At 36.9% G+C, this 22,109-nt stretch overlaps 6 protein-coding genes and 2 non-coding genes across 10 annotated transcripts; 6 read left to right on the top strand and 2 right to left on the bottom strand.

Moving 5' to 3' along the window:
* The first annotated feature begins 9,378 nt into the window (after positions 1-9,378).
* On the top strand, positions 9,379-11,391 carry LOC115622700 (protein Exd1 homolog). Of its 2 annotated transcripts, none has more exons than XM_030516727.1 (3): positions 9,379-9,468; positions 9,578-10,221; positions 10,279-11,391. In XM_030516727.1, the coding sequence occupies exons 2-3, from the start codon at positions 9,607-9,609 to the stop codon at positions 10,609-10,611; spliced, it is 948 nt and encodes a 315-aa protein (XP_030372587.1). In that variant the 5' UTR covers positions 9,379-9,468; positions 9,578-9,606; the 3' UTR covers positions 10,612-11,391. The 2 variants fall into 2 exon arrangements, with proteins under 2 accessions (XP_030372587.1, XP_030372586.1); XM_030516726.1 differs by having other exon boundaries at positions 9,436-9,522.
* Positions 11,392-12,576: 1,185 nt separating this feature from the next.
* Positions 12,577-13,438, top strand: LOC115622675 (10 kDa heat shock protein, mitochondrial). The gene is made up of 3 exons (XM_030516689.1): positions 12,577-12,722; positions 12,927-13,088; positions 13,160-13,438. Exons 1-3 carry the CDS (start codon positions 12,720-12,722, stop codon positions 13,307-13,309), a joined length of 315 nt encoding a protein of 104 aa, XP_030372549.1. The 5' UTR covers positions 12,577-12,719; the 3' UTR covers positions 13,310-13,438.
* A 6-nt stretch (positions 13,439-13,444) lies between these two features.
* On the bottom strand, positions 13,445-14,163 carry LOC115622674 (39S ribosomal protein L20, mitochondrial). Its single transcript, XM_030516688.1, has 3 exons — positions 14,003-14,163; positions 13,720-13,928; positions 13,445-13,663 (listed from the first exon to the last, which is right to left on the bottom strand). The coding sequence occupies exons 1-3, from the start codon at positions 14,087-14,089 to the stop codon at positions 13,507-13,509; spliced, it is 453 nt and encodes a 150-aa protein (XP_030372548.1). The 5' UTR covers positions 14,090-14,163; the 3' UTR covers positions 13,445-13,506.
* Positions 14,164-14,442: 279 nt separating this feature from the next.
* Positions 14,443-16,007, top strand: LOC115622879 (protein-S-isoprenylcysteine O-methyltransferase). The gene is made up of 3 exons (XM_030516972.1): positions 14,443-14,807; positions 14,868-15,239; positions 15,302-16,007. The coding sequence occupies exons 1-3, from the start codon at positions 14,571-14,573 to the stop codon at positions 15,587-15,589; spliced, it is 897 nt and encodes a 298-aa protein (XP_030372832.1). The 5' UTR covers positions 14,443-14,570; the 3' UTR covers positions 15,590-16,007.
* Positions 16,008-17,181: 1,174 nt separating this feature from the next.
* LOC115622598 (adenosine kinase) lies at positions 17,182-20,281 on the bottom strand. Of its 2 annotated transcripts, none has more exons than XM_030516596.1 (3): positions 20,010-20,281; positions 18,456-18,939; positions 17,182-18,176 (listed from the first exon to the last, which is right to left on the bottom strand). In XM_030516596.1, exons 1-3 carry the CDS (start codon positions 20,024-20,026, stop codon positions 17,637-17,639), a joined length of 1,041 nt encoding a protein of 346 aa, XP_030372456.1. In that variant the 5' UTR covers positions 20,027-20,281; the 3' UTR covers positions 17,182-17,636. The 2 variants fall into 2 exon arrangements, with proteins under 2 accessions (XP_030372456.1, XP_030372457.1); XM_030516597.1 differs by lacking the exon at positions 20,010-20,281 and adding an exon at positions 19,018-19,103.
* Positions 20,282-21,128: 847 nt separating this feature from the next.
* Positions 21,129-22,109, top strand: LOC115622599 (40S ribosomal protein S12). Its single transcript, XM_030516598.1, has 3 exons — positions 21,129-21,171; positions 21,400-21,534; positions 21,733-22,109. The coding sequence occupies exons 1-3, from the start codon at positions 21,155-21,157 to the stop codon at positions 21,998-22,000; spliced, it is 420 nt and encodes a 139-aa protein (XP_030372458.1). The 5' UTR covers positions 21,129-21,154; the 3' UTR covers positions 22,001-22,109.
* On the top strand, positions 21,224-21,293 carry LOC115623298. The gene has a single exon (XR_003995398.1). It is a non-coding gene; the product is annotated as a small nucleolar RNA U18 (small nucleolar RNA).
* On the top strand, positions 21,586-21,656 carry LOC115623297. The gene has a single exon (XR_003995397.1). It is a non-coding gene; the product is annotated as a small nucleolar RNA U18 (small nucleolar RNA).

Here is a 22,109-nt window from a genome sequence, read left to right as displayed (position 1 = left end):
ATTTATTTAAAATTCGCGTGCTGTTTTATGGGAGGAGGGAAATAAAGTTCTATCAATCAGCGATCAGTTATAGGGAGGAAAAGAAGGAAAAGGGGGGCAGAAAGTATTAAGAGAAGAAGCTTGCTACGCTAGGAGCCATAGTGGCGAAATGAGCTCGCAATGGTGGTAATGAGCGGCTCGAGTAACCCCACCCTTCCATGATCGTCATGCTGCATCTACAATTATTGACGATCCCTAAGCACACTGCGGATTCCTAAATTGGCTCACGGACGGCACACATGATTCCCGAATTTAGACACTTACGTCGATTTCATTATAAATTTATTCATATTAACAAGAAAAAACAACTAGTTCTAATAAGTAAATAAACAGAAAAAAAATTCAGGGAGTTTCTCGCTTCATCGATAATCACTATAATCCATATTAAAAAAGGGAAACACAATAATAAAAGTAATAGCAATAATAATTAATAATAGTAGTAATAATAATAACAGGAAATACAATAATTAAATACAAATTCCACGAAAGAATTTGAACAGTGTATAAATGTGCATAGCAAAGAAAAAATAATGAAGTTCGGTATTGGCCTGTATTTAAATTATGCTGTCCAAAAAAAAACAAAAAATGGATTTCAATTTCGAATATACAATCCGCAAAATAAGAAGCAAAAAAAAAAATATATATATATATGGAGAATAAGGTGGGGGGAAAAAAAAAAAAAAAAAAAATATGCACAAACGAAAATTGCATATGTTTTGTGCAGTAAAATGTATTAATGCACTAAGGTCAATGACCGACTTAAAGCACACAGCTGACTACGATGTCGGCATTGCTTCGAATTTGCATTAGAATTTCAAGAGAGAGCTATTAAACATTGCGGTTTCTGTCCGCTTAAAATGAGCGCTTTAAGAGCGGACAAGGTAATCAAGTAGATAATAAAAAGAAGAGCGCACTTACGGTTTCGACTCCGAATCCAACGGCGAAAGATCTTTCGGCGGTGTTCGGCAGGCTTTGCTGAAAAAAAAATTGTTGTTGTTCCGTTTCTTCGGTTTCTTGCATTATTTAAATGCACTCATTAAAACACTCATTTTATCTTAAACAGAGAACAAAAAAATAATAAAAAAAAAGCAAAAAAAAAAAAATAATAATATTTACAATATCTACGCTCGTTAGTTGTAGGCAGGAACGACCAAAAATAAATACGACTACCAATCTTGGCTTCACTCGGCGCTTACAGATTGCGGCACTGCCTAACCTCACTCTCTTATTTTTCTTTGCACTGCAGGCACATTTTAAAGGTAATTTAACCTATTGGCAAATTAATATTTTTTCTGCGGCGTAAACAAAAAATATATGAAACCGGGAAAATATAAGAAATCAGGAAAACATGTAACGCTAAAACCTAATTCGGCGGTTTTCCCATTATCACTGCCCACTTTAGAAGGCGTTTAAATTAACCCCGAAAGTAATTATTTTGCGACTGGCAGTAAGCACAGGGTCCGCCGGCGTATACATCCGCGCATCAACTGCTGGGCTTAGAGTTCTCGGGTCCGCCAGTGAGTACGAAAATAGTTCGTTTTTTCGGACAAGAATTTAAGAGCGGCTTAATAAATAGCTCCAGACGTAGTAGAATGCATCGTACATAGGTATATGCATAGGTATATAGGCTCCAGACTTAGTGCCGAATCTAAATGTGAGCGAACAGAAAAACGGCAACTAAGTAATAGGCACAGAAAAACAAGCCTGAAATTAAAATATTTACCCTGTTCGGCATCAACTTAAGAAGAATTCCTTTGCCAACGCAAATGGCATCCACGCCAAAAAACAGAAAATAGGCAGTAGCTCTAACTTGCACTTAACACAGGCGTTCACTTCTATACCAACATTTGTAGTTTCTTTTTTTTCCTTAACAAAAGTTGTTTTTTTTTTCTTTTAAATTTGTTGCACGGGAGCAATTATTTCTTGCCCAAATTAAAATTTTAATGCAAGCACATTTATTTTTGCTATGCGAAAAAGTACGTCTGTTCCGTTCGGCGGTTCAAAGAAAAAGAAAGTGGCTAGTTCCAACCTAGGCTCATTAGCCCTTCCACGGAAGTGGTTGAGGTGGCAGTTGTCAAAAGAAAGGTGCAAGGAGAACACTGACATTGACAATTCAGCCAAAAGAAAGGAAAAGAGAAATGAACCTTGCCACGACCATAGATGGCGCTCGTATGCAACTAATCTACTACTAAGAGTAACCATAGATTCTACTACTAAATGTAAAACCGAATCTACTACTAAATATAAAGGCAAAAAAAAATAAATAATAAAATTTTACTACAAAATAAAAATAAATAAAAGCAAAGTTATTAATATTTGCGACAAGCGCTCCTACAGGAGTGACAACTAAAACATCACATTGTAACCATTTAATTATTTTAAGAGAAACCTGTAAATCATGAATAAGCAAAATGTATTTAGCCTGTTTGAAATATTTGTGAAAGATATTTAACTGTTTTATTGGTTTTATTTGTATACAAAAAAATATGATATTTAGCGCAAATTAAGCTTTTATCAAATATAAATGATCCAAGCATATTTAAAGCATTAATTTCTATAGAATATTTTGAGTTCCACGAAAACTTCTGTTTTGGCAACAATATGTGCAAAAATAATGTATAAATAATTTTCATATTTATTTTTAGTACACGACAATTAACTGCTTTATGCACACTTAAGGACTATAAGGTATCTAATTAGCTGCTTAATCAAACACTTCCAGAAATTCCAAAAATACCACAACATAATTATTTAATAATCAGATAATCAGCTGTCTTGTTGGTTACACATACGTTGTCTATAAATAAATTTTCGTTCAAAAAGAACATAATATTAAGCAAGAATTAGATAAAGGTTACAAGGAAATATTTCCTGTGAAGAATAGTTTAATAAATAAATATGAGATTTTGAAAGCTTTTTACTAATTTTTAATGCAATGTTTTAATTGAATTGTGACAAAATGTCGCTACTTCTGAGGCAATATGTCCATTTATATTTTGGTTTTATTTTTTGTTGCCAACATTATTTATAAGAAATTTTCTTGTCGTACTAGGAACTAATAAACACATAAACAAACAGATTAAATTCAAACTAAAGTCAATGGCTACGAAGCTTGATTAATTACCATTGCTAAGGTAAAGGTTTCATCTTTAATCTGTTCACAATTTAAATTTAATTTGTTGAGGTAACTCGTTGATAATAAATTAATAAAAGATCGCTGGGATAGAAAATAGAACGCTTAATCATTTGTGTTGATGACAATATTGAAATGAGGTGTGTTCTATAAATATTATTTTTCGTAAATATATACTCCACATTAGAGCCAGCATTGGGATACACCATTGAGTTAAGGACGTACAAAAGCTGTAATTGCATATATGATCCCCCCCTCTCTCCTCTCGCCACCGCATACTCTCGACTAACCATACAAACATGCTGATATACGATGGTCTTGCAATTAGTTCCACACTAGAATTACATTTTGGTACCCAAGCTGCTCGTCCCTTCAACTGCTGCTGCATAATTACAATTTGTCTGCGTATGTGTATCTGTGTGCTTCTGTGTTTGTGTGTTTGTGTGTGCAAGTGTGTTCAGAATGCCATTTAACCATTTTCCTTGCCATTTCATTAAACTGTTCTTTAGTTTGTCGCAATGCCACGGCACTACCAATGCTGCAGCTGCAGACAGCAAACAATTAAAGGACACTTCAAAACAAAACCACAAGCGCGCTGTCGCATTCACTGACTGACTGACTGCCCGATTCGTTGGAAGGTTGAGGGAGAGGTCGAGGGATAAGGGACTTGCCAGTTGGATGTGGGGTGTGCGGGGTCTGCTTAATATTTCTCCTACGTGCCCAGGATACGTGCACGCTACACCTGCAGGTCAAAACAAAATGGAGAGACAGACCTTTGGGCGTGGGCATTGGAGCTGTAATTTAATGTTTTATTTTTACCCACACATACGTAATAATACTCACACGTCCCGCACGCGATGTCTACGTGTCGCCTTCTGGACTTTTACTTGTAGATGGGTGTGCGAAGTGATCGTGAGCGAAAAGATCTTAAAACACTCTTAGTAGCTAATTGAAGGCTAACATAAGTGAAAGAGAAAGCAGCATTTAAATATTCGCCACAAATGTTGGAAAACAAGGTACTTAAAAATTTAACAGTTATTACATCAATAATATTCAAGCTGAAATAATAATAAGTTAACATTAAAACATTTACTTTACTTTGTGGGAGAGTAATTAAGATATTGTTTATTAAATTCAAATTAACAATTGATTGACTGGCTTGAAAACTGTTTTCAACTGCCATTTTTTTTCTTTGCATTTGACTTCTTCTCTGTTCTGTAATGCCCCCGACTCCTGAACTGCTGCGCTACTAATGAACTACAGTGGCTCACAGCTTATTCCCAGTCCCAGACCCAGTCCATAGTAAAAATTTTAAATGAAAAGAGATCTCAACAAAAATTAAAATTATTATTAAAACTTAAGCATAAATTCATTTTTTAATCATCTTAAGCTATATTATAATTAAGGATAATTATTATAAATTGACATTAAAAAAAAATTAAGGAACAACCTTGATATTTTGACACTAAGTATGACTTCCCTTTTGTTCAATGATTGCTTTAAGCCTCTTAGGCAACGACTCCACTAATTTCATTGCTCCAAAGTGCTGAAGAGTTTGTCCTAAAGGACACTTTTCGTTTTTGCCAGCATAGCCACCAGATATTGATATTGAAAATTTGTGGGCGATTTTGGACATAAATATTCGGAAAAGAAATATTTCCAACAAAAAATTACCTAAAAATTGCACTTGCTGGGGAAGTAGTGGAGTCGATGTCGAAGACCAAAAGGGAGGTCATACTATATTTTTTCATTTAAAAGATAATGAAACGAATAAGCTGTATGCCAATGTAGCTCACACTAGGGCTGCCAGCTAGTCAGATCAGCATGCATAAGCATGCATAAATATACAAACCACAAAGATACCCTTAATGTTTAGTTTTTGCCTGTTTTTTCGTGAGTTTCATCTGCCCATCACTAATAAGTGCAAAAATGACAGGCTTAGCCAAAAGCTAAACAGACACCAGCGCAATGGGGCAACGGGCGGTTCTGGACTTTTGGCCATGAGTTTCGAAATTCGAATTTTGTGTCGTGGCATCTTAACTCTCTAAGTGTTCGGAGCGACGGGTCTGAACAATTAAGGTAATTAGTACTCGTACAGCCCCTCTTCTGTTGATGCCGCCATTGTTTTGCTTACCTCGCGTTACGTGCAAAGCTATTTTCGTGCTTCATATGTGCCAACATGCAGAAATCAAGCGGCAAGCGTCGGGACAATCTGACTTTCATTTATTTATTTCATTTATTTATGGTGCTGTTTCGCTGTTCATGTCGCATGTTGAATTGTTCGTGTAGAATCGTTGTAACCCCTGATTTGAGCAACCACGCACAGACATCCGGATCGGCAAACGGAGGAACACAAACATTTTTTTACAAAGTTTCTCATTTTTATAAAGTTTATAGCACCGCACTGGCTATTATTATTTGCTATTTTAAAAATTAGAGAGAAATTCTTTATCACGACATACAAATCATTAATATTATGAACCATTAATTTGTAGATATACTAATGTAGATGGCAAAAAACACCTAAAGCTGCGGTGGTCAGAGCATAGTTACAGAAATTTTGATAAGTACTTTATTAATCTGATCCACTGTACATCGCATGCCGGCAATCAGCTTTTTATTTAAATTGTGTAATTCATTAATTTTTCAAAACAAAATAATGCTGCACAAGTGAACATTTGAATATATAATTGCCTGATTTATATAAATTGTACGCACTTTGCATGAGCGCTGGCCCAGCTGTAATTAATTTGGGGTAGAGGATTACGAAAATATGTGATAGTTCTGACTTCTTTCCAACCAATATCTAAATGCATTAGGAGCTTAGTTATCCCAGAATATGGAAAATAAAAGTTTCATTATTGTTTTTTTAAAGCGTCAATGGCAACAAAACCATCTAAGAAAATATTTCACTTTATTGAAGTTAGAGTTAAGCACTTTCCACTAATACATCTTAAATACTTATTCGTTCCTGCACAATCGATACAACAAGAGGAAACCTACTTAAAAGATTGAGAATAAGTTCAAACTCAGTCATGGACAACTTAATGAGCTGCTTAACAAAAATTATTTATTGATTGAGTATTTCAAAATCATTCAGCAGAGCAAATGCTTTGATATCCTTTCGCTCTTCTGCTCTAAATTAGATGTACAATTGCAACATTATGTTGTCTATGTAGCCCAATTAGTAACAATAAGATAATTATCTTCTATTCATAACATTTCAATTTGAATGAAACTGATTTCACGCCCGCTGCTCACTCAAAAAATTCCCCACTTTCATCCGCACCGGCGCACACAAAATTCGACTTATTTTCACACCTAATTTACTTACAAAAGGCTTTAAGTCTAATTCCCAATTTAGAGCGCAGAACAGAGACCGGAGGAAGCTCGTATCGCATCCTGCCAAGTACTACATTTAATTAGAAATCTTTTTCCACTTTTTTGAAAGCGACACGGAATCGGCTTGTGCAGAGTGCAATAAGGTAAGCTCTGAATTTAACAATAAGCGCATTAAATGCGAGCCACGTTTCTCAATTACACCCCGGGGTTGAGTTGCAGGTGGCAGCTCCAAGAAGCAATTAGCTTTTTACTTGGCAAATGCTTAATTTTGTGAAATTGTCAACGTTGAATATAAAATATATGTATGTATGCACTACAATTGTCGACCATGCTGTTTGTACGTCTGATCGCCTATTTTACAAAAAGTATGTACTCGAACAAGAACAACCAAACTTGGTATATAGTCTCTTCTGTTTTAATATACATATATGTACATATATTAATATTAATAATGTATACACATATGTATGTATATGTACTTGTACATCTAGTTTTGCGATTGACTCCCACTTTTCCACTTAAACTGTTTACTGATTGCTGCACCATTTAATTAATAAAACTTTCAAGGAGAATTGGCACGATATTTTTGAAGAGTACTAAAATTTACGTTAATGTCAATACTTTATTAAAAACTAAAAAAAATATGTGTATGTACATTAAAATAATTGGTAAAAATAAATGCTAAGTGACAGATTTTCTAAATTTCCTAAATCAACTCGATATGAACTGCAATGAAGTTAGCCTCCTCATATATCTGTAAGATTTTCTTTTTAAGATTACTAATACTTTTTTTAATCAATTCATGTTATTAGCTTAGTTATTTACACAATTTTTGAATGACACTTTGTTATTCATTGTTTTATTCAAATCTCAATGTGCCAATAAATGGTAAAACGGAATATTATTTGCTCCAACCGCACTCAGAGAGCTTGCCAATTGAAATTTTACAGTAATTATTTTTGTTGCGATTATGAGGCAACAAAATGATCTGGATTTGTGATCAAATTTTGCTCAGCAGAAGCAGCAGCCATACATAGGTAGAATATACATACATAAGTATGTGTACGTACATACATACATATGTATATATGTACATATGTTTGTTTTGTGCAAAAGAATGAACAAAGCATTGCAATTTTAATATACAAACATACATACATATTTAAGTATAAATATACCTACAAAGCATGAAGTTGGATATTTTAGTTCACTGGAATAAGTTCGGTTGTTCTTTTATGGCTTGTGAACGAAATCAGATGTTTACTTAAATAATAAGTTCAGTGGCTCAAAGCTTTCAATACTGCGAAAGCCCCATTCGACAGACAACCAACGGGACGAGTCAGCTGTTCTTTGTTTTCAAAGTTCAGTTCATTCGCATTGCTATTTCATGAGCGGCTTGTGGTGCAATAAAATGTTATTTTGCGATATCTACATACATACATATGTCATAAATCGATGAGTTTTTGTATCATATTTCACAAAAAATTCACGGAAGGAACGCGACTAAAACTGACTTTCCAAAAAATCCAAATAACAGCGAACAGGAAAAAGTAAAACATCTGAAACAGCCTATAAGGGTATTCCAGAATGATGTTTAAGATTTTATTTATATTTTCCTGATCAGGTTCTACAATATGTGCAATATGCAACACAAAAACTTCGGAAAGTTATATAAAACAAGATAAAACGGTACAGTCGAGCAAGCCCGACAGATTTTACTGTTCTGTTCTGTTCTCCACAAAAAAGGAAAATTAAAAAAAAAATTATGCATCGTGTTAAAAACATCGTCGATACACTTACAGCTTTTTTTGAAACGAACTTTGCTTACAAAAATAATACCTAAAGAAAATATGGTAGCTATGAGGTTTTCATAATGTTCAACAATAACACTATTCTGTTTCAATGATATCAGTGCACATCGGCGCAGCAATCAATCACGACTAGCATTTTAGGGTTTTTCTATTTTGTTTTGTATAAAATTTGAAAAGATCTACACATATTATTTGCTGTATTTAAACAAACGACTAGAGAACAACTGTCCATCAAAATAAAATCTTAGATACTAATCAAAACTGGTTGTTTGTCTTCATTTGAACTTTTTTTATTGATTAAAGAACATCGAATATATCGCGAGGCCATAAAAAATCACGAATTACGCACACATCTGCATTCGAGCTTTAAGAGAGGGATGGGCACGTAGTGGCTCTTTGGGCTGCCAGGGCTCTTTCCGTTATGTTTTGGTAAGTGACGCCAGTCAGACACACAAGCAAAAGAACGATCGCGAGCGAACTCACAAAAACAAAATACATGTAGTTGTCGCCAGCCAGACGCAGAAGCCGATTGATGCAAAAACAAAATACACATACATATGCATGTATGTATGTAGTTCGTGTGTCGTTGCTCGATTTTCAGTAGCATTTACTCAGAAGTTTGCTGGTGATTTTTGTTGTAGATGTTGTTGTAGGCAGTGCTGCCATTTTTTTTGTTATTAAAAAAAAGCTGTTTCTAACTGGGAAAAAAACCGAAAATTTACAGAAAAAAATCTTTAAAAAGCGGTTATGGTTTTTCGCAATTTATTTGTTTTAAGGTGATATTTGCCTTAAACTAGTGGTGGCATCGCCAAACATCGATAAAAATAATAATGAACCGCCAGTTTTTTATAGTTTTTATGTGACTGGTGATCAAAATAAAAAAAGCGGGAAACAAGCCAAACACATTTCTAAAAAATCCAGAATTCCCGCAACTCCCAATTTTTTCACGCAACCGGCTTGTAGAAAACAGCTAGATTTGACAGGAAAAAAGCGAATTTGTCAGCCCTGGTTTTATGGCTCTCTGTTTTAAGAGATAGCAGAGTTGCGCCCGAGGAGTCTGATTGCTGCAAGCATCGAAATAGTTTGTAATTTCTAGTCGGTCTGTTTGTTTTAGCGCCTGCTTGCCTTTAAAGTGCATACAAAGTACAATAATTTATATAATTTACTAAAAATAAGTGTATATATATTTATACAAAAGTATGTGTTGGAAATGTTAACTCGACATACCTTTTGTTAATCCATTTGTTTTTAGGCGTGTGCATCGTTTACCGTTAGGCAAGCATGGCAGAAAAGAAGGCAGAGAAAGTAATCAAATGTCGGCTTTGGAACAACGACGGATCGTGGCGGTCGAACGATAGCTCATCAGATGATGACAATGAATCCTTCATTAGTGCAATTTCTCACAGCGACATGGATATTTTTAGGATTTTGGAGCCGCTAACATCGATGCTGCCCCACGAACTGGATAGCATTGATCAGAAGCTACAACGGCTGGTTTTTATAAATCAAACCGATGTAAAATATCATCGCGCATTGCAAGATATTCGCGAGCAAAGCATAGTTTCTATGATATTGGAGCCAAGCTTTTATGGACGTCATCAAAGGACATCCATCATTGTAATTGCGACGGCCAACAACACCTACATCTTCGATATGCAGGCATTGGATTTTATATTTAAGGATTTGCGATACGTGCTTGAAGCGGATCATCCCCGGAAAATTGTGCACTATAGCCATCGAATATGTAACCATCTACTTTCTCTGCATAATATTAAGCTGGGAGGTATCTGTGATACATTTGTGGAGCTGTGCATTGCAAGGAAGCAAAATAAACCCTCAACTTTGTCTGAAGCTATTGCATTGGTTCTTAAAGTGTCATTAAGTGAACCAAAAGAGGTAAGTTATCGTGGTAAATAATCCTCGTTCTTTTCATATGTACGGTTACCTTTGCAGATAACCGAATCACGGCGGTTATTTAAAGCTCGGCCCATGTACCAATACCAGCTTGATTATTTGGCAAAAATGGCATTATATCAAGAAAAACTACACGATCGCCTTATATATGAAGTTGTCTGCGAAAAAATGTTGAGTATGTCGAAGAAATTTAGCGAAAGTTTTGATAAAATTGAATTTGGATCGGACATAATGCTGGGCATGCAGCCTCTGAGTGAACAGGGTTTTGAGCACATTAATCCATATCATTGTGCGATTCCATATAGTGTAAAAATTCCATCGGCAAAGGATATCGAAGCACATGATCATCCTGCAAATAATTTTAATGAATAGGCTATTTATTTAGTGATAGGAATTGCAGTAGAGTCTAAACTAATTTAAATACCGCCAATATATGAGCTATTAATTAGACATTTTGAACGGTTTTCCCAGTATAAATTATTAAGAATGTGTACAACGGCGAACGCAGCTTTTACCAAAGGGGGTAGACAAAAAAATTAAATAATGCACGATGCTTTGAAAAAATAATTTATTCATATGATCAATGAAAAAACTTCAACAAATCCAACTCAGTTCCCCCCTGCGAACGCCATTGTATATGTACGAGGCAAATTTAAATGATATAGCTTTTAACATTTTGGAGAAAACGCCACTTATTCCATAAACATAGCACCAAAGACAGTGTTCATCGACTTCGCTCTTCCGTTGGGCTTTTGCTTTCCGAAACCAACATATCAAAAGTTATAACCTGTACCCGAAAGGTAAAAAGGGCATATTAGGTTTGTGCAAAAAATGTAACAGGCAAAAGGAAGCATATATAAGTATAAGTACATATATTCTTATTCAGCAGAGCGAAAAAATCTCTAGACATGTTCATCTGGGTGAACGCCTGGATTTTCGAAACGTCTGAGCCTACACTGAAATTAAAATAAATGTAATTCTACACATCTGTTTTGAATTTCAGAAAATGCCGTCAATTAAATGCCGTGATTAAATAACGACTAAACAAATTTTCTAAAAAAAAATTACAAAAAAAAATGTAATAAGCCTTTGAAACCTACCAGAATATTGCAAATATGTTTAATTCAACTGAAGGTATACACCCAATTCTGTTTTTACGTGGGTTTTTTCACACGATTTTGATATAACACGGTTTAAAAATTAAAACTTGCATACATATACATATGTATATTTCTTTAGAGATAAGAATCACCTATTTTTGCATATGATAAATGTCTTTTTTTACACGGTTGTTCTTTGGAACCAATCTACCGTGTAAAACAGAATTATGTGTATATTGTCTCCAAGGCCGTACGCAGTAGTAGGAAGGCCCTCCCCTGGGGGTGCCCCCTGTAAAAAAATGTCTACATGAAGTCGACCACACATTTATTATTATGGCGCACTATTTCGCCTTAAAATGGAACAGAGTTTCATGTTTTGAAGTTTTTTCATTGATCATATGTATAAAATATTTTTTAAATGCATCGTGCATTATTTAATCACAATTTTAATTTCTTGACTCTCACCTTTGAAAAAAGCTGCGTACGACCTTGAGTATAACTAGGTGGGCACGAAGTTTTTAATCGAGAGCACTACAAAAAACATCACCGGTAGAGTTATGAGTAAATCCTACTGAGCAACGACACACGCATTACGCGTATTTTATTTTTGCATCAATCTGCTTGTATGTCTCGCTGGCAATAGCTGCATGTATTTTGTTTTTCTAAGCTCGGTCGCGATCGGCACTACTTGTGTGTCTGGCTGGCGCCACTTACCAAAACATGACGGGAAGAGCCCTAGGTAGTGACCACATCTGATTTAAATTAATGAAAGAGCTAAGAAAAATAACGAAAAAAGATTAGAATGAAAAATCGCGATGAGTTAAAAATCGTTTTGTTGTTTTTGAAAAAAAACCCACGACACTAATATTATACTATAGTATATAAGTTGGTAAATCAAAGTAATAAAAACTGTAATTATAGTGAAATTATTTAAAATATATGGAATACAAAATTGTGAATCGTTTGAACCCTAGTTTAAATTAATATTGGTTTGGTGAACTGCTTACCTTTCGCTTTTATTAATTCATTACAATTTAGCAAATTCCATTTCAGTTTATTCAATTATTGTCCCTCGAAATTAAATGCACGGAACACTTTTAAAAATGTAGCAAAATGAACTCATTTTTAAAAAGCACAGCCAAGATGAACGAGTGAACAAACTGAACTGAACCAGTGAATCGAAAATCGCTGTGACTTCACTAGTTCAGTTTGATGAACCATTGAATTAAACGTATTCCGAGCGTGGAGACACAACTCTACTATCCCCACTCGTGTTTCGTAGTTTCGCCGGTCGACCGCACGTGTAGTGAAGTCCAATTGCAATAATAGTTTTGGTTCTTTGTTTTCAAAGCGCTCAAATTTGCATTTAAACTCCCAGAAATGGTAAGTGGACTTTAAAGGTTACTTGCATGAATTAAAAAATGCGACCAATTTCATGATTTTGTGTGAGCTTCTCGAAGTTTCCACATGCTGATAAGTCGCGTTACTGTTGTGTAACAGCGGCAGGGGCTGTGGCAAGCAGCTGCTGCTGAAAAAAACAAGTCAATTGTAATCAATGAATGCATGGTGAAATGTGTGTACTTGCAGGCCGCCGCTATCAAGAAAATCATACCCATGCTAGACCGCATTCTGATCCAGCGGGCCGAAGCTTTGACTAAAACGAAAGGTGGCATTGTGCTGCCCGAGAAGTCTGTGGGCAAAGTTTTAGAGGGCACTGTTCTTGCGGTTGGACCCGGTGCGCGTAACTCCGTAAGTGTTTCATAATACGCTCGTCTTTAGTTTCATATGACATGCCTTACATTATGATGCGACTTTTTCAGACGACTGGCAGTCACATTCCCATTGGCGTCAAGGAGGGCGATCGCGTGCTGTTGCCCGAATTCGGTGGCACTAAGGTCCATTTGGATGCCGACGAGAAGAAGGAACTGTTTCTTTTCCGCGAGTCGGATATTTTGGCCAAATTGGAATAGAAATTGGTTAAGCCTAACACTCGTCTCATAATTCTATGAATTCTTTCTGTTTTTCTATTACATAGTACGTAAACACTCACAATAAAACTGATGCAATGTTTTTGTTTGCAAACCAACATCAAAAATAAACGACCATTAATTCTTTAAACATAATCTGTGTATTTGAAATTCCTAACTAAGAACCACATATGTAAGTACTAATCCAGCTTCAAGTTGGACAGTCCATAGACCTGATTGAAGGCTGAGCGCTGCTTGATATCTGGCAGACCTTCAACAGCTGCACGTTCACGGGAGATTTTCACCAAAGCCTCAAACGAGCGCGGCTCCCAAATTGCCAAATCGGAGAGCATTTTTCTAAGGATACCAAAATTATGTTAAACCACATTTCATCTAAATTCCGCGCAACTCACTTATTCAGCATAATGTCGGAGCGTGCCAAGCCTTCTTTAAATGCTTCCAATGGGACACCATATTGCTGACAACCGGCTTCGACTCGTGTTGTCCACAGTGCAGCCATGTCCAGTTTCTTCAGCTTCCGACCTTTTGTGGCATAGGCGAGCGCTCTATGCACGATTCTCACTGCTAGGGAGTAAACATTGCGGGGGCGATTCCGATAGTGCTAGATAATGGAAATGACAATTAATTAATATAATTAAACATATTTACAAGTGAATCAAAAAGCTGTGTTTATACCGCTGCCATTTTGAATATGCGTCGCTTACGCCAGAATTCATCTGGGCCTCGAGAGCGTACTAATTGTGTTAAACTTAAAAAGACCATTGTGAAGAGTTAAACCGCTGATTTAAGAGTTTTAATTTAAAATTTAGCTCAAACCAAATTATTTTACATAACCCTACACGCAGCCACAACCAACAGCTGACACCAGCAAAGCATCGATATACATTCATATCGATGTGTTGGGATAAAGTTCACTGAACTAACTCCGAATCCTATTTAAGCAGGATTATCCACGTGCAGCTTAAAGCAACTTCTCGTTAGCAAAACTTTTTAGTTTAAGCAATGAAAATGGGATATTTATTCAAAAATTAGCCTAAAAAATCCTACTAAAATTGTGTAAATTTTTGGCGCGTAGTCGATACATCGATTAATAATAAATCGATAGCATCTTGTGCGTATCTTAGAGATGTGCGCACCGGCGTTTTCATTTATTTACGTTTACGCTTCGCAAATGTTGTGAAAATTGCATTTTCAATGCTCCCCATACCAAAAACAGCACAAATTGTTATGTGATTTAGTTATAATGTGCGCAAACAATCAACGTCCAAATCCCCCGTCAGCTGTGTCCAGGTGCTCCGAAGGACACTTGAGTCTATACATTTTTGCGGGCACCGCCGCACTTATCCTGCTGCCCTCTGTGCCGCAGATATATTATGGCATTGTGCCCAATGTTTGGGGCGCGGTGCTTTGGGGTCCCGTGCTCTACTATGCACTAATTAATATGATAATACGATTTGTGCTCCGAAACAACGACTATCAGGTAGGTGCTGCTTTCTTATCTATACCTGTTTGCTGATCTCAGATATTCAAAAACCCTTAGGTGGCGATACGCGCCTGTTTTCTAGGCTTTGTTGAGGCGGTGAGCGTGCTAGTCATTTGTTTTGCGCCCACGCCTTGGCAGCAATTCGGCGTCTACGGCTGCTTTATGGCCTTCTTCCACTACACGGAGTTTCTGGTCATTGCCTGGGCCAACCCACGCACCTTGTCCCTTGACTCTTTTATGCTAAACCATTCGGTTCACTATGGCTTAGCCGCTGCAGCCAGCTGGGTGGAATTTGTGCTGGAATTGTATTTCCTGCCGGATTTCAAGCGTTATGGCCACCTTTGGCTGATAGGCGTAGTACTATGTGCTGGCGGCGAGGTAATACGTAAGGTGGCGATCATAACAGCAGGACGCAGCTTTACACATCTGGTAAGTGATCCGCTATAAACTTTTTACATATACTTAGTTAATTATATTTTTGTTGTTCGTAGGTGCAGGACGAGAAACACTCTGATCATAAGCTCATTACGCACGGCATCTATGCGTACAGCCGGCATCCGTCCTATGTTGGCTGGTTTTGGTGGTCCATTGGCACACAATTCATACTTATGAATCCAATATGCATCTGTATTTATACGCTAGTCAGTTGGCTCTTCTTTCACGATCGCATCTACGTCGAGGAGTACTCGCTGCTCAATTTCTTTCAGTCCGACTATGTGCGCTATCAGAAACGAGTGCCGACGGGCTTGCCCTTTATTAGAGGCCATCTGATTGAGTAACCAGCTGTGATCGCCGTTTAGGAGAGTCTAGCGTGCAATGTCAGCCACACAAATCGCATAAGCAAACAAATTTAGTCTTAAGAAATGAAATACAATCTGTAAAGTATTAGACTCTTGTATAGAACAACAAAAAAAAAGCGAAAGCGTAATAGTAGATAAAAAAAGAGTGTTTCGTAATTCCATTCTTAACTACATTTATACGACTCCTGAAAATAGTAACTTTCAATTATATCTTTATATCTGTCCATTAAGTTCAAATTTTGTATACCGCTTAGTACCTGTATTCCATTATTTTGTGAATTGAACTTACATATTTCAGGATTTCTATAAAAGTTCTCTAAGACTCTAGGACCAACATTTTTCAATAACAGAAAGTTTCAAATATGACAACAAAAATGTATTAGATGCGCCAGAAATTGTGTTTAAATTATATTATAGTAGATATTTAGACTTCGTTATAATCTTTCTAATAAAAGTTTTGCATGCATTTTTCAATCGATCTCCCGTAAGACTGATTTAAAAGCGTTCGAAATATAAAATTGTTAAGATTTTGTATGGCATCTATTTGGTGTACTCTACGGATTTTAATTCAATTTATTTTGTACCAAAGGTCAATTGCAAAAATGCCTGCACGAGAGCTAAATCGATTTACGAGTGTCTTTGTTTAAATGCAAACTAGGAATAAATTTCAATCATTTATTTATTCCCACAATATAATTCTAACAAAAATTAAGTTAGTTAACCTAACAAAAATTCAATGGTGGGGAAATAAATGAAGCGCCAAGATTCCTGAAGTTACAACAAAGTATTTGGTAATCCCAATAAAAGATCTGAGATAAAATGGTTCGAGTGTATTATTGAAAGAAATGGGGCCTACTTCGCAGAATCTGAATCAATCTTGAATTACCCGAGCGATCCGTACAGTTCCGGATTACCTTGGTGGGTGATGTTTGGCTGATCTGGTCAAAATTTAGAATTAAGGTAGCTCTCAACTGTGCTATGCAGCGAAATGATTTCAGTGTTACGCATGCTCAACATTATATTCTACTTTATTTAGATCTAACTAAATTCAAAAATATTACTTGTTTACACATTTATTATTTGAAACAAATTTATCGAAATAGGCAAATTGTTTGCAGAGCTGCCAACGATTTTTGGAGCGCATAAGAAAAGTTAAATAGAATTATTATAATATAGTGGAACTGCAACTGAGTATGATTTGCAATAAATTAATCTTATTAAATTCTTTAATCAGTTGATAAAAAGTGTTCAAATAAAGGTCGAAACTTGAATACCTAAAATTATTTACTGTGGCCACTCGCTTGATTTCTTTATTACAAAGTGTTTGATTGTAATTTTCGAATTTGGATTGTTGTTCGACAAATTCAAATGAAGTGCAGTTTTAAACTTTTGGTTTATCAGTAACTGGGCTGCCAAGAAAGTGCTCTTTTTTGGAAAGAACCCGACCATTTAAAAATCACATCCATTTCGGGCGGCTGAAGCTGTCCAAGAAATAAGACTCCCCAGCTTTGGATCAAAACCGAATAACACCCCACGCCCTTTATTTAGAAAAATAAGCAAACAAATGTAAATATTGAATTGTGCAAAATTTTGTCTGTGATTCTCGCGCGTGTCATTTATTATCAATTTAAATTCGAATATTGCTCTATCTATGTATAAAACACAAGTTCTGAAAGTCAAGTGCGGCGTTATTGTTCATGTTCATTCGGCTGTGGGTGTGTGTGTGTGTGTCTAAGTATAATCGACTATACATACATACATATATACAAACAATTATCAGCGATAGCAAAAATTCAAAAACGCCTTAATCACTAAAACATCATACACTTAATAACGGCAATTGCCAATCAGTGTTTTTTTGTTTTTTCTCTTTATATCCGCACCTGCGCTCTCAGTGTGTTGTTGTTGTGTGTGTGTGTGTGTAGGTGTGTGTGTATAATGTTGTGGTGTGTATGTGTGTGTGTCTTGCAGTGCATGTCTGTTTCTCTCGCCAGGTAGCTTTGTGCGCCGCCACGTTCCATCCCGTCTATTCGACAAACTCGGGCTTGCCCGAATACGTGCATCCAGGATTCTTGATAATGTGTCCGGCCGCATAATTGCCACACCGTATACACACGTCCAGCGACTTGCCCTGCACAAACTGCGACAAGAAGCCACCAACGAATGCATCCCCAGCGCCATTGGTATCCACAATCTCATGCGCCGCCAAACGTGTGACCGGGAATTCCTGCACCGAATCGTGCTGCACCAGCAGCACAGGGTCGCAGCCCTGCGTCAGAATGGCAATGCGAGGCCGCTTCGGATTAAGCTTATCGAGTGCGACTAATCGCTTGCCAATCTCGCGCAGATCGGCATCGGCGGGCCAGCACTGGCCCTCGGCAAAGGCCTTGGCCTCGGCCTCGTTGCCAAATATAATGTCCACATAGGGCATAACGGCCAGCAGCGGCGCCATGTAGAATTGCGATATGAATGGTGCGCTGAGGTTCATTAGGAAAGGTCGCTGTCTGGCATGGGCAGTGGCCGCTACGCGCATTATGCTCGGCGGTGTGACGGTCAAGAAGAAGCCCTGTGGAAGATATATTAATTCGAATTTTTTTACAGACTTACAAGCAAGACTTAACTAAGATATATAGTATACATATATAATCTTTTATAACCCGCAGTAACAATGTTCCCTTTTTAAAATCGTAATACCTTTTCTTTATATTTACTTATAAACTATATATCGATATTGATCCCATAAGTCGATTTGTTGGCTTATATTTTAGTCTACAAATTCCTGAGGTTTGATGAATTTTTAAATGTTCGCAAATTCTGAAAATCCATATTGAACTCAAGCACTCACCGATATATAGTAGTAGAGACCATTTTCTATTAGTGCCTGATTGCGAGGAATATCCAGATGGTCGATAGTAAATTTGTTAGCCGCCGCCAAATTCGCGCAGAGCGAACGATGCGTTCCGGTTATCAGGACGGCACAGGTGCCCGTGGGGGTGTCACACTTCACCTGGTAGTGGACATCTAGCCCGGCGGCGCAAGCTTTTTCCGCCAAAATATTCGCATAGTCATCCTGACCCACACAGCCAAAGAAGACGGCCACCTTGGGCTTGCCAATAATCCATTGTGCAATACGCAACGAATTTTGAACAGAACCACCGGCTAAAAACTCGGCCTGAAAACGCTCAATTAGCTCCCTGTAAATGGGCATGTGACGCTCTTCTGCCAGTATAGCATCATCCTCTTTCATGGCATATTTCTGCAGGAAGTCCAAAGGCACAACGGCCGAAATATCCAGCAGGGGATTGCCTAGTCCCACCAAACTTCCCTCTCTGTAAGCAAAACATAGCCAAGTTATTTATTTCCAGGGTTCTATTTAAATAGTTTCCATGCGACCCCTAGCAGCGAACCTCATTTTGGCTGTTTTCTGCGATAACTGAATGCTCTACCGTCGAACCTTAGAATGTTTTCAAGATTCGGAGCACACAATTAGCAATTGAATTAAGAGACTGACAGACAATCAGTTGCCGATGAACCACGAGATGGCCCGCATCCGTAAGCACTCACACACATACATACAAACATATACACATTGTATGTATAGTTTTACGAATATAGTACATATGTATGTATTGTGATTTACAGTGCTGGCTTGAAAAATATGTCAACTTTGATTTGTAGAGATGAGATACATATGTATATACATATATAATTCAGAAAGAATTCACGAATATTCAACCGGTTTGAATTTGTTTAAATTGAATCTTATATGCATTTAATTAAAATAATTTGAAATAAATCAAAAATTGTTTAAAATTGTTATTAGTAATTTAAATAAAAAGTACTGTGTGTAGCTCTTTCAAAATATTGACGATCAAATGAGAGGTTATTCGTAATGAATGATTTGTTTGTAAATATTTCATCAGGGAAAGTCCCTTTTCAACATTAAAGCTTAAGTACAAACTAAGCTAATCCCCTATAGGATTAACTTTGCTTAAGTAATTTAAAGTATGTGTTTTATTGGTTGTATACCACTGTGTCGAGACGCTACTTGCGTCACTGATAAGGTGAGGCTAAGGCGCGATAACCGAAGCATTTATTGCGGACATAAATTAATATTAAGCAATTGCTGAAAAGTCGGGCCAATTTTTACTTCAACCACTTGTTTAATTTATAGACAGGCCCTGGCAAGCTTGAGTCTATTACTTTGGTCGGCCAAACTACAATATCTTTTTTGCTGTTCACGTTTACAGATAACGATAACGCAGAAATTCCATAGTTGTGAAGTGAGCTTGCACACGATTTTCACATATCATTGCAAATTATTGGGCAATTAGATAGGTGCATATTATATATATGACATACATACATAGCTTATCAAACTATTTATCCGAAAACTTACCGAAGCGTGTCCGTCATTATTGTTGTTTTCGATGTGGCTGTTGGGTGGTGCTGGTGTCGTTTGCTTATGTAAACATAAATACACGCGAGTTACAGCTCTTGCAACTCCACAATTAACCTAATGCTTTAATTGTTAGTGGTTGGTTGTTTCGTTATCAGGCGTTAGTTTTGAATAATTTAACGAATTCTTTTTGTTTGGTTGTTGTGATGGCCCTTTCAGTTGCAACTCCATACACTCCCATACAACAACACGTGTGCGGTGATGTTTGAATGGGCCTGCTAACTCATTCTAATGTTGGCAGTAGCAGTACACAATCAGCTGTGCGGGGCTTTAGGTTCAAAGCGCAATCTGATTCAATTTAATGTGTTAGCTGATAGGTTCATTTTTGAATCATGCATTAAATCGTTGGCACAATAAATAATAAGAGCAATGCATTTGTTATGGTCTAACACATAAAGTCTTTTTTTTAACTGCACAAAAAAAAACTAGCTTAGTTTAATTCAAATTTATGTTACATCCAAAAGGAGGTGTGGCTAAACCCACAAGTATAGGTATATATTTTTGATTATCATATATATGTACATATATAGACGACGAGTCAATATAGCCATGTCCGTAAGTTTGTCCATCTGTATAAAATCAAAGGTTTCGGATAAAAATACAGGTAGAATAACCAATCTTGGGTTCCGAGATCTTCTAGCTCCGAAAAGGGACAAGTTTGTGCTGTTTTTCCTGTTACTAATTGTTCTAAGTATATCTCACTTAAGTTTTGGAACTATTTACTTAAATTTTACAATTACGAGTGCTTATGTGTACAGAGTTTTTAATTGACTATGTAATCTAGTCAATTTTAATTATTAATGCTTCTAACGGGCCGATAACAAATAATCGTTTCGCATTCTATAGCAGCCAACTTTTGTCTGCATGTAATGGCACACAGCTGATAGCTGTCAAACTACATACAGCATGTAGTCGGCTGTCACCGCCTTGGGTTTCTTTCTTTCCGGTTGTCAAAAAGGTACGAAAGCAGAATTTTCTTTTGAAGCCGCAACAGCGAAAATAATTCTTGAAATTGCGGAACATCATGAGATTTATTAATAAAGTTATTCTTGATTACAGTGCATCCGCGTACCTAATTTTGAAATATGGCCGACGTTGATGTGTAAGTGCAACTTATAGAATTATAATAATTGAAACTAAACTGCTAGTTTTGTTTATTGATGAAATTAATTGGTCCGTGTTTATGAATTTTGGTTGAATATATCATTCCAATTACTGAATTTACATACATGCAACTATGATGGGAATTTTTGATGATGCGGTACTATAATTTAGCATATTTTTCTCATTTTCTTTTCTATGTGCGTGTCTCACAAAAACAACACAACAGTGATGTGCCCTCTGCTGCGCCCGTCGTTGGCGGTGCTATGGATATTAATACAGCCCTGCAAGAAGTCCTGAAGAAGTCGCTTATTGCCGATGGACTCGTGCATGGCATTCACCAGGCTTGCAAGGCTTTGGACAAGTAAGTGAAACAAACCGGTATTTTTGCCGCTTATTTTTATATGTAGAGCCCACGCTGATGATATTAATTGGTCCGTGTTTATGAATTTTCCATTGATTTGAATCTTCCAATTACTGAGCATCGATATATTTCAACAAAGTGTTGAACATTTTGGAGCAATTTTTAATGAAATTTATTTTGTTTGTGGTCTCCCAACAGGCGTCAAGCTGCGCTCTGCATTTTGGCCGAATCCTTCGATGAACCCAATTACAAGAAGCTTGTCACAGCTCTCTGCAAAGAGCACGAGATTCCCCTGATTCGTGTCGACTCGCACAAGAAGTTGGGCGAATGGTCTGGTCTGTGCAAAATCGACAAGGAGGGCAAGCCACGCAAGGTCTGCGGCTGCTCAGTGGTTGTCATTAAGGACTACGGTGAGGAGACACCCGCCTTGGATGTTGTCAGGGATCATCTCAGACAAAACAGCTAAACTATGCGTGTGTGTGTTTTCGTGCAACGTTAGGAACGTGTTTGGGTCACGCAAAATGAGATAATGGCCGAAGTTTTTTCTAATAATAAAAACATAAGAAATCCACAAA

The sequence above is a fragment of the Scaptodrosophila lebanonensis genome, unplaced genomic scaffold (assembly GCF_003285725.1).
Source record: "Scaptodrosophila lebanonensis strain 11010-0011.00,11010-0021.00 unplaced genomic scaffold, SlebRS2 tig00000043-arrow-pilon, whole genome shotgun sequence".
Taxonomy (NCBI): domain Eukaryota; kingdom Metazoa; phylum Arthropoda; class Insecta; order Diptera; family Drosophilidae; genus Scaptodrosophila; species Scaptodrosophila lebanonensis.
The sequence above is the reverse complement of the archived record's forward strand: the minus strand, read 5'-3'. Positions and strand labels throughout refer to the sequence as shown.